At 40.3% G+C, this 16,526-nt stretch overlaps 1 protein-coding gene across 1 annotated transcript in view; it reads left to right on the plus strand.

Annotated features, from left to right (window-relative positions):
* LOC309560922 (synaptotagmin-like protein 2) overlaps nt 1–16,526 on the plus strand; it is a 218,634-nt gene that overhangs the window by 149,719 nt on the left and 52,389 nt on the right. The window contains exons 6-11 of the mRNA XM_082264612.1: nt 1,653–1,743; nt 2,689–3,705; nt 10,560–10,658; nt 14,341–14,432; nt 14,606–14,707; nt 15,277–15,446. Of these exons, the coding sequence (XP_082120738.1) occupies nt 1,653–1,743; nt 2,689–3,705; nt 10,560–10,658; nt 14,341–14,432; nt 14,606–14,707; nt 15,277–15,446 (1,571 nt within the window). The remainder of the gene's footprint in view (nt 1–1,652; nt 1,744–2,688; nt 3,706–10,559; nt 10,659–14,340; nt 14,433–14,605; nt 14,708–15,276; nt 15,447–16,526) is intronic.

Below are 16,526 nucleotides of genomic sequence, written 5' to 3' on the forward strand. Positions count from 1 at the left end.
CGGGAAATCTCTGTCTCACACCCAGAACCTGACACTGTGTACTGTATGTAGTTGAAGCTACATGCAGTTCACACAGCGCTTAGAGCCGATGCAGCACTTGGTGAAGAAAATGGTTTGGATAAGCTTCTTTGGGGAGTCTGACTTTGTGGTCAAAGATCAGGACATTGGGTGGTCAGATGCCCATGAATCGCAGTAAAATTACCCCATATGCAGTTATGAACTAGATCTTTTAACGTAGAAGCCAAACACATTTTTCTTGTATTGTTTCTTATGGCAGAACAAAAAAAGAAAACATGCAGCATTTGATCAGTTAGTGAGAACACTTTGCATATTAAACTAGTAAATGTGTCTAATCTAACAAAAATAATTGCAATTAGAAACGTTGCACAGGTCCACTAATGTGGCCTATATATGAGAAAGTCACATTGGAGGAATAAGATGTTTAGATGTGAGGTGAGGTGGTGTTGCATACAGTTTTCATGCATACAATGCTTGATAATTATTATTATTTTTTTTTTTATATATATATTTTTTTTTATATTGCAGTTTACTAGTCCTTGATTTAGTGGCTGCATTTTTTTTTTATTCCAAGCTTCTTTTGCTTTATTTTCACGTGCAAGATTTGCAGGAATTTTTTGTTACATTTTTGTTAAAATGAATGCAACCACCACATCTAAGCATCAGTATATTACATTTTATGTTGTTGGGGTTTGGTATCCTTTAAGAGCATTTTGAATTTCAATAGTGTTTTAGTAGTGAACACTTTAATTGGCAGCAGTCTGGAAGCAGGCAAAGCAAAGTTTCTGCACCTTTACACAAAGAGACTTTGAGAAGCTATAGAGGAATGAGCAATCTTCTTTTGGTGCCTGAATTTTGGGACTGCACCTAATAAACTGACAAAGAGATGGCTAAAAGTATTCAAGAGGGTTGAGGCCAGAACTGTTGCCACAAAACTAAAAGCTCAAATTTGTCTAAAAATGTATTTTTATGCTATAGCATTAACAGTATACTTCTCCAGGAAGCTGAATAATTTGGAGCAGTGTCCATATAATTTTGGCTTGTGTGATTTAGGATGTCTTTCTTTTTTGTGTGTTAATTCAAGAAAAAAGAAAACACACATACCTCTATACTGCAACTGTCCCAAGTTGGCTCTAAGACCAAGAACTGAGCAAATACATGACTGCTGATTTGCTCAGTTCTTGGTTTGCTCAGAGTGGAGAGCAGTGACTGTCAGTCACTGCTCTCTGTTCTGCCCCTCCAGTACTCACTAGAGCGCTAGGCTGGAGAGGGGAGAGGCACAGCTAGCTTTGGCTCTCAGGTGTGCGCTGAGAGTTGGAGCCAGCTGTCAGGCAGCTGTGTGGATCCCAACAATATGGTCGGGATTCTTTCGCAGTGGGAATCGGTTCGCTATCAGCTGGCTCAGGGTCATAGGAGAGCAAAAGTCAGTGCACTCCTGTGACCCACGAGAATTATGGCCAAAAAAGCTTTGTAAAGAGCATGCAAAGCAAAAACCTAGAAAAGGTGTACCCTTTCAGGTAAAGTCAATTTTGCTCTGAAAACACATTCTAGAAGTAACAGGTTGATGACGCTTGCTACTTATAACCACTTATCTGTAATCTTTGAATTTTTTTTCCCTTACAATTATTTTACAGAAAAGGTTAAGCAATGATATCCCAGCAGCTGATGACATACATGATGTTATCTTTTCCTTTACTGCCGATGCAGGATGCCCACATGAGCAAGGTAATATGCATATAGAGAATACTTTAACTCATGAGATATTCACATTGATTTAACCATATTAAGGCTGACTGAGTATGGTATATTTTTAGCCAACATGCTACACCTTTTTTTTTGTATTTTCTTCTTGTACTGTTGTCAGTTTGGATGAGTTGGATTGCAGGAACAGGCAATCCTAAAGCTAAACTCCAGGCTAAACATTGTCTAAACACAAGAGACTTGAATTCTTATTTGGGGTCATCTGTGCCTTTCTTCAGCTCACTTTGGTAATCTGGCATTAAGTAACCTCTGCACATTCATGCAGACTGGTCACTGCTGCTCTCTCCTTGTGCAGGGTGACTGGTCCTGTATCTGCCCATCCTCTGCAGCCAGCCTATGGGGTCCCCACCCCCACAGCTCTTCTATCTGCACAGGCTGTGTGCACTACAGTGATTATGTCACTGCTACATATACTGTACAAGGGAACATCTGGTTTTGCCAAGGTTTTTTATACATACAGAGTGGATTTATATTCTCTGTGGCTGTTAAGGAATATACTTAAATTTAAGTTTTTGTGCCAATAGTTGAGCTTTAAGTAGGCATTCCCTAACTGCAGCAGACATCCCTGACAAAGCCTGCTAAGGGGAAGAGTCCATTGGCCAGGTTGGGTTTGCCTTACAGATTACAATTTTCCATGCAAATAAATGATCATTTGGTGTTCAGATTGTGCAATCATGTGAAGTGTTACATGCTGACTGTAGTATAATGGTGTGGTAAAATGAGCTAAATACAATGAGCTAAATACAGTGTTACCATTGCTAGTTGATTGTCATACTGAAAACAATAAAACCTTTAAGTGAAAATGTAATTACTCTAAAATTACCAAACAATCATTCCATTATTTTAAACGATGTATTAACTGTTGTTTGCCTTGTTAGCTTTCAACCAAAATACTTTTTTTAATTACAGATCAACATTCGCCAGATTTCACAGAGGGAGTACCCAAAAATTCCACACCAAAACATATTCCATTACGCAGAAAATCATCTGTTCCAGGGAAAAGCCCAAAGGAAGAAGCTAGCAGTCCAAGTAAAATACCTGTGAAAAGGAAAACAAGTAGGGAAGCATTAAAAGCAGAAGCCTCTCTACAATCAGATCAGTCAGGTGCTGCAAAAGGGCACTCAGCATTGTCCTCCCCAGATGGCGAGACCACTAAAAATGGCAAAACCAATGCAAACTTTGAAGTGCATTCAATAAAAGAGATGGAAGCAGAGCAAGAGAAAATTCTAGATAAAGGACAATTTATGTCACTAAAGAAGTTTTGGGAGAAAGGAGCTGAAAGTTCTGGAAGTGCACAAAGCCATGCAGAGCAAGAAGTTTCAGATATGAGAAGTTTAGAGCAACCACCTGCAAAGCCAGCTCGTTCACTTCCCATCCAGTCTAGTGTAAAATCTAACAATGGAGAAAGGTCAAATCCTGAGTATACACACAGAATAAAACATTTACCACAAAGGATACCACTTGCATCATCTAGTGAAGATGAAATGGTCCATGTGGCTCCACCCAGGAAAAGTTCATCTTCTTTACCAAGGTCAACCTATGCCAAAAGCAAGGGTTCTTCCCCATCAAAAAGCTTCTCATTATCAGAAAGCAATGGAATAATATCACACAGCGAGGACAGCACTGGAACTGGTCGTTCTTCTAAGAAGTCAAAGCTTCCAGTTAGAGCCTCACAAGCTGTTAAAGAACCAAAGGGAGATCCTAACGCACCTGAAGATAAGCTACCAAACGTTTCTGAGCCAGAGATGCCAGGTTTGATTGAAGATGTCATTGTGCCAGAAACAAAGCCAAAAGCACAGGAATCCCTTTATAGCAAGGTCCAGATTTTAATTGACACTGTGTCCTCAGATGAAGAACATGGTAGTTTAGAAGCTAAGCCCAAAAATGAAGATACAATGGTACAAACATCACAGGAAGCAGAAAATGGTATTATTGTATTGCATTTTTAAATATTTTTTACATAGTAGATATCGCAGTGATTACTAAATATGATAGAAATGGAATAGAGCAGTTTTCGCATAGCAACCAAGATGCTTGGTTTTATTAACTTAAACTAATCAACAGTTGACAGTTGTAATCTGATTGTGGTGGATAACCTACTGTACCTTTCTGTTTTGGTCCGCACCAATACATAGGGACCAGGCAATGAGGAAGCTTCATTGCAAATTTCGGGGGTTAGTAGGAAAGGCATGAATGTGTGCGAGGTGCAATTACATTTGTTTCTTCCTTTGTACCAGTGTTGTACATTAAATATTGTTTGCCTCTAAAATACAAGTGTATAAGTGTCCATTGGGAAGGCTTTGGCAGTTTGAACATGTGGGAAGTTCTAATCAGAGTATAATGCAGTTGTTTAGACAAGCTGAAAGTTTTTATTCATTCATTGTCAAGTTAACAAACCGTTTCAAATTATCCCTGACTCACTCCCTACCAACCAACAAACAGGATCTGGGTAATTCTAATTTCAAAGCCGAGGTCTTACATACATTTACCTCACAAGCCTGCTTTGTAGTGTGCATCCTACTCTAAACAGTGAGAGCACCAACCGTGTGACACACACAGAAGAATTTACTGACCTGAGAGCAATAACTCTATCTAATGCTTCTATGGCACAGGCACACAAAAAGCTAAGGCATAGCAATCTGCAGCTTGATCAAATGCATACAAATGCAATAGCTAAATGTGACCGTTTTTAATATCCGTTGGACAAACCCATCCTCTTTCACTGTTCAATGACTAGTCTGTATCCCCCCTTAGCTCCCTGCAGTCAGTCTGGTGCCAGGGCCATGGTGCCTGCTCTTGCTCCACTGTAGTCTGCCATCCAAATAACGGCTGTTCACCAAAAGAGGATATTGGGAAATATACTATGAAAGAGATAAAAATATGTTTTAAAAATAGTGAATTATAAAGTTAAAATTGGGTTTTAGCTGTGCAGACATATGATGCTTGTGTAGGCATATGATGATATATATCTAGATTAATATATATAGATTATATACATTTATTTTTTTTATTTTTTTTACCCAAGCATAGCAAAATCTAGTGCAATGTGTAAGCATGCACCTAATGAAAAAAATAAATCAGAGTTTATTTAAAAATTAGGTTTAATTATACTTAAAAATTTGAAAACATTTGGACGTGGCTTGCTGCTTGGCTGAGAACATTACTGGTGGCTGTTTATTGTTTTAACCCTCCTCTTATGTTAGAATTCTGTTACTATCCATGATGTTAACGGGTCGATTTTGACCCGTGTCTTAAATCAGCCATAAAATACCCTCGGAACAATTATTTATCATCCAATTTGTTTCTTACCTCTTGGTTACCTTGTTAGGCTTCTTTATCCTTGAAAAGATTGGTTTTAATATTTTTGGTGTGACCCCTAGACCTTTCTTTTGATAGCATACCTCTCATTTTCAAATTTAAAAAAATGGTAAAATAAAGTCAGCAACTCTGAAATGTATTTGTCCTATGTTTCTTCACTTTATTTAGAGAAGCAGACAAGCAGGAAAAGAGATAGGCCCCTCCCTAACTACAGCTCACAGGGTTGAGAGGTGATTGGCTGTCAGTGTTACTAAGCAGAGAGAGTGTTTATGATTTCAGTTTTGGCACTTATTAGTGACCTAAAATCCTATATTATAACTGGGTCAGAATTGACCCTAACACCATAAACATCTTAATTTTCACCACAGTATTTTATAATTTAGTGAAAAGGATTATTTTTCTATTACATTGTTTAAATAGAGGTTCCTGACAAAGTAAAAAAATCTTGATGCAATAAACAAATTTATGTGATACTTATAGACATTCAAAAATGAAAACGGGTCGGTTCTGACCCTAACATAAGAAGAGGGTTAATGCATAGACAGGTGCACAGAACTACTTTGTCTTACAGTATACAGTATGTGTCAGGTTAGTTTTGATTATTAACAAAATAAAATACTGATCTGAAGTAAGAGTGTGACTGAGAATATTATGAAGAATGTAGGTAGCTGTCCAACCGGGACCAATATATATATATATATATAAAATATAATGTGTAGTTCTAACTTTAATTGTTACCTAATTATTCATTTTCAGCAGCTTGTAACATTTTTTGTAGCAACCATAAATTTTGTATTTTTGGGAGTTGGTAAGAAACTGCAGCATGCATATTTTTCCTACATTTGTTTCCCTAATTGTTCCTCTAAATTGTTTGGATTTGTACCTCTTATTGTGGTTGTAGCAGGGCCAAGTTCAGCAAAGCCAAGTGTTTTCTCGAATTTTAGAGCTATACAGCGGCAAAAATAATAAAATTTGATCCCCTGCAGATTTTGTAAATTTACCCATTTACAAAGAAATGAAGGGTCTATAATTTCTATCATAGGTGTGTTTTAAATGATAGAAACAAAATATCAACCAAAAATCTCGAAAGAACATATGCTACAAATGTTATAAATTGAGTTGCAGTTCAGTGAGTAAAATAAGTATTTGATCCCAAAGGAAATCATGACTTAGTACTTGGGCGAGAAACCCTTGTTGACAAGCACAGAGGTAAATTGTTTCTTGTAGTTAATGACCAGGTTTGCACACATCTCAGGAGGGATTTTGGTACACTTTTTTACAGATCTTCTATAAATCCTTAAGGTTTCTTAGCTGTCTCTTGGCAGCTCAAATTTTAAGCTCCCTCTATAAATTTTCTATAGGATTAAGGTCTGGATACTGACTAGGCCACTCCATGTCCTTAATGTGCTTCTTTTTAAGCCACTTCTTTGTTGCCTTGGCAGTATGTTTTGGGTCATTGTCATGCTGGAAGACTCCTCCATGACCCATCTTCAGTGTTCTAGATGAAGGACGAAGGTTCTCATCCAAGATTTTACAATACATGTCCCCATCCATTGGCCCCTCAATGCGGCAGAGCTGTACCTTTTAGAAGAGAAACGGCCCCAAAGCATAATGTTTCCACCTCCGTGCTTGACTGTAGAGATGGTGTTCTTAGGGTCATAGTCAGCATTTTTCTTCCTCCAAACACAGCGAGTCCCCCCCCTCAAGAGGTCACATGTACATTCATGCCAATGAGCATCCAGATGATTCAGAGAGGGATTGGGAGAAAGTGCTGTGGTCAGATGAGACCAAAATTGAGCTGTTTGACATTACCTCGACTCGCCATGTTTGGAGGAAGAAAAAATGCTGACTATGACCTTAAGAACGCCATCCCTACAGTAAAGCACAGAGGTGGAAACATAATGCTTTGGGGCTGTTTCTCTGATAAATGTACAGGCAGACTTTGCATGTATTGTAAAATCTTGGATGAGAACCTTCTTCCTTCAGCCAGAACACTGAACATGGGTCATGGATGGATCTTCCAGTATGACAATGACCCAAAACATACCGCCAAGGCAACAAAGAAGTGGCTTAAGAAGAAGCACATTAAGGACATGGAGTGGCCTAGTCAGTCTCCAGACCTTAATCCTATAGAAAATGTAAGTTGCCAAGAGACAGCCAAGGAACCTTAAGGATTTAAAGAAGCGTGGACCAAAATCCCTCCTGAGATGTATGTAAACCTGGTCACCAACGACAAGAAACGTCTTACCTCTGTGCTTGCCAACAAGGGTTTTTCCACCAAGTAAAAAGTCATGTTTGGCTTGGGTCTCAAAGACTTATTTTACTCACTGAACTGCAACTTAATTTATAGCATTTGTTTTATGTGTTTTTTTTTCCAGGATGTTTGTTTGATATTCTATCTCTATCATATAAAATACACCTATGATAAAAATTATAGACCCTTAATTTATTTATGTGGGCAAACTTGCAAAATCTGCAGGGGATCAAATAATTATTTTCCCCACTGTACATGTAAATCAAGGACATTGCTTCCAGTGGTCCTGCTGTATTTTCTTGGGTCAGGCAAAAAAGAGCTTTTGACTTTCTTAGACCTTTCTGACCTGATCATTTTTGCCCGGTCTGTGGGACAAAGTATGGCAGAAGGATCAGCAGGTGGTATTTCTTCATGATGGGTTTATTTTAAAGGAAACCTGTATTGTGAGATATATATACACTGAAGTTTTTGACACCTTCTTTTGAATATGTTAATTGACTGGCTGGCCAGTCAGGGGCGCTGAATAGGGACACGTATGCCGATCAGGATCTCAGACTTCACTCTGACCTCAGTTAGTAAATGTGTGTTCCACATCTGCGACTCTGAAAATATTGAACCCATGCAAGCAGGCAACTAGCATTTTTCATCAGTTCATCAGTGGAAGTGTCTGTGTTTCTCATCACAGTCTTCCTTTAACCTCTATACTAATGTCTTCAAGCCCAAATGAACTGTACTTGAAATCATTACAACAAAAGGTATGCTAAGTCTTTGGCCTGTTTCACACATGCTTCAGCTTCTAAAAGTCCAGTGTGAAAAGCAAGGGTTTGCTAAGCGTTTGCAGAGCTTTTAGCGAGCTTTGGTGAAGCTTTAACTACTTAAAGTGGAGTTCCACCCATTTTTGGAACTTTAGATCTATGTAATTCCCTTTAAAATGGCTTTTACCAATGGAAACTTTTTTTTTTTTTTTTTTGCTAGTAAATAACTTAATTTCGGCTTTATTCCTCCTCTCCTCACTTCCGGGTCCGATCGGCGATGACGTCATTCGGCGATCCGCAGTGTCTGCTGGGATGTATTCTATTCCAGAAATCTCGCAGTAGCTGAGCTGTACTGAGCCGTGCCTGCCCCGCCTCTGCCCCGCCTCCGCCCCGCCTCCTCTCATTGAGTTGCATTGTATGAATGTATCAAGGCTATTCTCTGCCCCGCCTCCGCCCCGCCTCTTCTCATTGAGTTGTATTGCAATACAACTCAATGAGAGGAGGCGGGGCGGAGGCGGGGCAGAGAACGGCCTTAATACATTCATACAATGCAACTCAATGAGAGGAGGCGGGGCGGAGGCGGGGCAGGCACGGCTCAGTACAGATACAGCTACTGCGAGATTTCTGGTATAGAATACATCCCAGCAGACACTGCGGATCGCCGAATGACGTCATCGCCGATCGGACCCGGAAGTGAGGAGAGGAGGAATAAAGCAGAAATTAAGGTATTTACTAGCAAAAAAAAAAAAAAGTTTCCATTGGTAAAAGCCGTTTTAAAGGGGATTACATAGATCTATGTATTCCAACCTGTTAAAAATGGGTGGAACTCCGCTTTAAGGACCACTCTACATACATTGCTTACGTCTTGGGCTCTGGGACGCGCACACTGCCGGAGCCTCACCCCTACTGTGATTGGACATAGTGGGACCTGCTGATCATTCATAGGAGAGACAGAACGGTAGTCTGCCTATGGAAACAAGGCAGACTGTCGTTCAGTCACAGAGGGAGAGAGAGATCTTGTGTTCCTGCTGATCAGGAACACAGATGTCTCTCTTCTTCCTGTCAGTCCATCCCCCACACAGTACAAAAGCACCCAGGGAACACAGTTAACCATTTGATCACCCCTAGTGTTAACCCTTTCCCTGCCAGTGTCATTAATACAGTGACCGTGCATATATTTTTAACACTGATCACTGTATTGGTGTCACTTAGTGTCAGATTTGTCTGCCGCAATGTCGCAATCCCGCAAAAAAATCACTGATCACTGCCATTACAAGAGAAAACAATAAAAAAAGTAAAAAGTCCATAAATCTATCCCATAGTTTGTAGACACTATAACACTTTGCGCAAACCAATCAATATACGCTTTTGGGATTTTTTTATTTATTTTTTTACAAAAAAAAATATGTAGCAGAATAAAAATTGGCCTAAACTGATGAAGAAATTAAGATTATTTTACATTTTTGTATTGGATGTGTTTTATAGCAGAAAGTAAAAAATATTGTTCTTTTTTTCAAAATTGTCGGTCGTTTTTGTTTTTGTAGCGCAAAAAATAAAAACTGCAGAGGTGATCAAATACCTCCAAAAGAAAGCTCTATTTGTGGGGGGAAAAAAGGACATCAATTTTATTTGGGTACAGCGTCGCACAACGTGCAATTGTCAGTTAAAACAATGCAGTGCCGTTTCGCAAAAAAAGGGCTGGTCATTAAGGGGGTAAAACCTACTGGGGCGGAAGTCGTTAAAGTACCATTCAGCTCCAATCTTTAAATGTTGAACTTGGATCCTAATGGGAGTGCTGTTTGCCACTTTAAACAAGCTGCTAGCATTCTTCACCATGACTTGCAGATTTTTGAAAGACTGAAACCTGCTAGCAGCTTGTTTAAAGTGGCAATCAGTACTCCTATTAAGATATTTGTTTAACATTTCCAAATGGTAGCTGAAGAGCGCTTTAAAGACTTAGAGAAAACTGTTCAAAGCTTGCCAAAAGCTTTGAAAGAGCCTCCTGAAGGTTTCATAAAACCTGGCTGTTCACACTGCTCTTATACAAGCTGAAGCCCATGTGAAACAAGCCTTCCAGTTTCGTTTTGTTTTTTTGTTTTTTAAGGCAGCCAATCCTGAGTTGAAAAGCCTGTCCACTACCAGCATGCGTCAGAGAAGTATCTTTGCTCTCTGGTGGCAGTTGTCTGTTTGTAGAGGTCTCTCTTGCACCCTGTTGAGTCAGAGCTCTGCAATTAGCAGAGCATGAGCTTTTTCTGAATGCTTTTTCTGTCTGGCTCAGCTGGGGATGTGTTGGACCTCTGCAGAGAAACCATTGCTTCCACAGAAAGGATAGGTCCTTTTCTGCAGCATACTGGCAGGAGTTATGCTTTGCTAAGAGCTCAATGTTTTTTTTTTTTTTGGAAAATAGTAGAATACAATATAATGAAGACACAGTAACACGGTTTCATCTTCAGACAGGAACGTTGATGATTATCCCACAGAAGTTTCTGCATCTAAATCTAGTAACGTTAGCAACGCCAGAAGTATGGTGAACATTTATACAACGACCGAAAGTAAGTTTTATGAGGATTACCATTTTTAATTGACTCCCCAAGTAATTGTTTCACTGTAGTTTCACTGCTCTTTATCCTGAATTTTTCTGTGTTTTTCTCCTGGACATTTAATGGATCTTTTAATTCCAGATGGGTAGTAAAGTGTGCAGAAGGTGACAGGGGTCATTCAGTTCATAAACTTTACTCTTTGTCTGCATCCTTTTTCCTGGTACAAGCTGTGGAGTCCGGTGTCAAACAAAGTCTTTAGGACCTCATGTTTTGTTATTAAAAAGCTTATGCAGGGGAAGATGGGGAGGCAAACCGAACATAAAAGGACTTTCTAGTATATCTTTTGATAACAGCGTAATTCTCTTTGATTTCTGATGTGACCCCTTGGGTATTATTGGTATGTCATACTTGTTTTGAATGACAATTTAACAAGACATTGTATGCTTGCAAGAAAGAAGCACTGCAAGTTCAGCATCAGTAGAGCCCCTTCACTATTGGTTACTACCAAGGCCAATTGCATGCTCCTTGCACTCCTAAGCCAACTGTCAGTGTCAATAGTGCCACTTCCCTCTTCTGTCCCAGTCAGCTAGCTAATCATCCATCCATCATAAATAGATCCCTTAGTATCCCACTGACGAGATCAGATGTCCTTACCCTACAGGGGCAATCTGAGCCTAAGAGCAGTGTGGTTGAAAGAGTTTGCTCATTTTGCATCAATATACCTAGAAACTATGTGCTAAAAGAGTAATGCAGCCTTAAGCCTAGTACACACGGGCCGAACTTTGGGCAGCATCGGCCAGTTCATTAGAAACTGGCCGACATTCGGCCTGTGCATACAGCCAGCTTCTGCCAAGGGGTCGTGATCGAAAAAGGCCTGCAAACCGGTTTCCGATCTGCGCTCTCAGCCAATGGCTGGGAGCGCTTACCAGAGTCTTCTGGTGGGGGGGCCATCCCCCTGTCAGAACGCAGTGGCACAGCAAGGGAGATCGCTGTACTAACATCAGGTTGTGTTAGTACAGCAGTTCTGACCTGAGCTGTCAGATTAGAAGTGTGTACAAGGCATAACCCTGTAACAACTAGCAATGTTCCCTTAAAGCGGAACTTATGCTTTTCTGCCCTCCTCTATCACTTTTGGATATTTCTTTTTTTGGAGGGGAGCGGGTACCTGGTTTGACGGGAGAAGTTTGCCCGACCCCTCTTGCCTGCCGTCTTCTGGGACAAGCCACAGGTTTCAGAAGGCTGCTGGACCATTCATAATGCGCAGCATGGCTTGCGCATGCACAGTGGGAAGCCAGTTATAAAGCTGCAAGGAGTCGCAGTCGGCTTTCCTTAGTAAACATGCCAGCACTGGGGACCCATAGATCGGTAAAAAACTATCCGACAGGTAAGTGTCCTTTTATTAAAAGTCAGCAGCTACATTATCTGTAGCTGCTGATTTATTATTTTTTCATACAGCCTGAAGATCCTCTTTAATACATTTTCTACATTAAAGTAATAAACCTTTTATGTGCAGCTCCATTCCCTCAGCCCCCTCCCCCAAATACTTACCTAAGCCCAATCTTGATCCAGAGCTGTGCCCGAGAGCAATGTTTTTGCTCTCTCTCCTTCCTCACTGGACTCAGTGAGAGTAGCGGGAGCAATTGGCTCCTGCTGTTGTCAATCAAATCCAGTAATAGGGGACGGGGCCTAGCTTCACTGCGTGTGTCAATAGACACACACAGCTCAGCTTGGCATATAGCCCACATGTGTGCCACCGTAGGGAGCCAAGAACCCCACTGGAATATTGTATTTTGACAGTGTCACTCGCAGCGGCTCTGTCAGAATACGTACACTGATGAGAGACTGCTGATCAATGGAAAATAACCAATTGGCTTCTGTGGAGTGGGGGAGCCCCCACACTGATTGAAATTTGGCTGGTCCACCAGTGATTTTGATGTGTATGGCAGTTTTACCCTGTAACTTATTTAATACAATCTGTTAATGGGGTAGTTCACTATGAAATAACTGTTCTCAGTTGAGGAGGGGAAGATCCCCACCAGGAGCTGGTTCACTGCATCCTCATAGAAAACTCAGAGCTATTAACCCTCATACTGCTGGAAATTCAGCCACAGGAAGAGGACTGGGCACCCCTAAGCAGATTTCTACAGGATCCAGCTTGCCTGCTCACCGTGGGACAGATTTCATTACAGGTAAGCTAGGCACTAAAGCTATTGAGATGTGGGGATTTTTTCTTTGGTCCTTTTTTAGCTAATCTCCAGGTTGAAACCATCTATTGTCATAGGAGAAACCCTTCCAGGATGCACACACTGTATCTACCACTGCCCATCTGTAAATGCATTACTACAGTCCCAAAGAAGTCAAACAGCTGTGTGTATATATGTGTTATTTTATTTTACAAATGGCAAGCATAGGTATTTTTCATAATCATTGCAGTAAATTCAGTGGAGCGATGAGAACTCTATTTCAGAGATGTCATATAGCCTACTTCATCAGGATGAGCATCATGGATGTCTAAAGTTTAAAATTATTTGTGGTGTTCAGTTTCTCAACAATTATGAAGCCCCCGTACAAAGTGAGTGCAGGGGTACTATGGGGAGATGACAAAAAGACAGAGCGCACAACCGCCCTAGCATAACAAAGGATCATACAGCCATAGAAAGTTACTCACAAGCATAAAAGCATATCATGCAAAGCAATGGGATCCCCGATGTACCATGCATCGGGGATCCCATTGCTCTGCATGATATGCTTTTATGCTTGTGAGTAACTTTCTATGGCTGTATGATCCTTTAATAAATGGTGTTATGCTAGGGCGGTTGTGCACTCTGTCTTTTTGTCTTTTACATAGCTTCTTTTCCCCATATCCCAATTCTTTTCCCATGGAGGGTTAGGAGAACCCTCTATTGGAAAAGAGAATTCTTTTCTTTTCCAAAGGAGGGTTAGGAGAGCTGCCATGCCCCATCATATCAGTTCACCGTCAGCTACATCTCTTAGGTTTCCCCAGCCTGGAAACTGAAGTTCAGGATCTGTGCATTGGGACTGGTAAAGTCTTTTTTCTTTGGTACTATGGGGAGACAAGCAGACCTGTCCAGACCATTACAGGGTAAATCTCACAGTGCTGTTTCTGAGCAGTGGAAGTCAAGCTCTGTAGTGCTTCACTGGCAAAGCCTGCTTGTTGATTTGCCCCATCAGTTCATCCATATGGTTGTTGGAGAGAGGAATACTGACAAAAAAAAAACACAATTGTTGCTTAGCTGAAGCATCCTTAAACCCAGCATAGGGTTGAGGCTTGAGGACCTGCTAAGCATTGTGTATTTTGTTATTTACCTTTTATATCACATATCTTTTACCAACATAGATGGTAGCTGTGGCTCTTACCGCTCATCAATACTATTGTGAGGTTAACCCTTAATGGCCTGGGCTGGTCCAGCTCTCTCCTCATAGTACCCCTGCACCCACCAATTTGGGCTTTGGCTTACGCCTGTGTATCAACTGAACACAAATAATTTTGTACATCCATTACGCTCTCCTGATGAAGCGGGCTATATGACAACTGTAAAAAGTGCAGAGTTCTACTCTGTGACAAATGTAGAGCAGCATCTCCGATGTATATAAAGATGTTTTCATTCCCAGGCACAGGCCTTTTCCAAGGTTATGTCTCTCACTATTCATTTCCTTCTTTTGTTTGTCTCAGCATATAACAAACCCAACACATTGACCCATCAGCTTCTGGAACCTGAACGAGCTAAAGAGCTGAGCAGATCCACTCCAGCCCTACACTCCGAGGTGAGCTTTGCTGTACTTCATAAGCACAACCTTTTTTTAATGCTACAGTCGTGTATGTTAAGTTTAAGTGGTGGGCTTATTTGTTGATGTATGAAGACAATTTTAATGGCAAAATTAATTTAATGACTTTCAAGAATCCATTTTAATATGTTCATTATCTGGTTATATTGTAGACAGAATCTGACACTGCATCTGAAATTAGCTTCAAACTCAAACGGCACAGAAAGACACAGAGTAGTGGCAGCAACTCCTCTGATATGGCATCCGTCTCGTCTGTAAGTACTTCTGGATTTAGACCGTACTGTGGCAGAATGAATGACCAACTGGCCTCTGATCTGATTGGTTTATATGGGCAGCACAGATATTTTAGAAATTTGTAAATTCATCTCATTGGTCCAAAAAGAGGCTACTTTTATATACTGTAACTTTTTTTTGTAGTTGGCTTGTTACAAGACAAAGTTTTCTTGTCATTGTGTTGGTCTAGCAACACACATGCACTTCATATTACCTGAATGCAGAAACAAGTTTTTGGCTACCGCTATACTGTACCCATTGCTAATATTCTAAGCCTATTTTCAGGCAGCCAGGTAAATATAAAGTTAAAATATGTGTATTTACACTGTTCTTCGTAGTAAAGGAGATGTTATTCTATTTAGGAAAGATTATAATTCATATAATTAGTCCTCCTAGTTTGCGTCCTCTTCTACAAAACAAAAATAGTGTCTCTAATGTAGAGAATTTTCTCACTTTTTTATTGGCTACTAGGCATGTAATGGAGAAAAGATATTCAAACTATGGTTTGCATAGGTCCTTACATGTGAATAATAAATGTGTCTTTTGGCAGGTCAGTAACAGTGTCCTCAGTGTGTACAGTGGAGATTTCGGCAGTGTGGATGCACAAGGATCAGTTCAGTTTTCCCTAGACTATGATGAAAAGAATCGTGAGTTCCACATCTACGTGGCTCAGTGCAAGGACCTGGCGGTTGTGGATGAGAAGAAAGGACGATCAGACCCGTTAGTATTACGTTTATAGTTATTATGCATGCACATTTTAGAATCACTACAAATGATTAAGAAATGTGGGTAAGGATCAATCATTCTTAGGCAAAAAGAGAACACTTATGAAGTGGAATTGGCATAAAAGCCGATTGTTTGTTAAACAATTAAGCGTGAGCACAGCCTACATGCATACCAAAGCAAGGTTGAATGCTTCATAAACTCTTGCCCACAGATACAAGCCTTCTGTATTTATAAATCAGGGTCTGACTGCAAGCCAATGTACTCCTGTTGCTGCAAATTACCTTGATTAGGTCACCCTTACATCTCAACATAAGTGAGGGGCAGTAAAAGATCTACCCATTGTTGCCAAGATCACACCTTTCTAGGACCTGGATAACCTTTTTCTTGCTTTTCACAACTTGTTGGAAGTTGGAATAGACATTTCCTGATTGTTGTGTTAAATCACTTGCAACTAGAGTTGCCACCTCATCCCTTTAAACCTGAACACATATGAATTACACAGGTTCTGAGGCTAATTTAATGAAAATAAGGCACCAAGTGAGTTTAATTACCACCTTAATCAACCACAGACCCTGTTGTACTTCATATGTGTTCAGTTTTTAAAGGGGTGAGGTGCCAACCCTTCTTGCAACCCTTGAACATTATCCTGTTTAATAATGGCCCCAGGATCTATTTACACCTTTAAGGTTTCCTGTAAGAGTCCAGAATTTCACTGCGTGAAAATATATTTTACATTCAAATCTCACTAATTCATATGTTATTTATGGTTATTCACTGCAGCTTATAGAGATATTTTGTTTTTGTTTTTTTTGCTTGGGAGGATGTATGTGGGCCAATCAGCACAGTCCAGACAGAGGGTCAGGGGGAAATGAAAACTCCTCCTACAAGCTTTAACCAGACACTGATAAAAGGCAAAAGCCTGCTATACACTGCTGATGAAAAAGGGGATTTAGCAGTTTATATTTACTAAAACTATTGCATGTCCATGTACTGTGGGAGAGCAGATATAGTGAAAGCAGGCTCCCGGGTTTAGAAATGTTTTAAGCTCATTACCAGCTCCATTGCAATGACTGC

Source organism: Pelophylax lessonae, assembly GCF_965119305.1.
Source record: "Pelophylax lessonae genome assembly, chromosome: 7".
In the NCBI taxonomy this organism is placed as follows: Eukaryota; Metazoa; Chordata; class Amphibia; order Anura; family Ranidae; genus Pelophylax; species Pelophylax lessonae.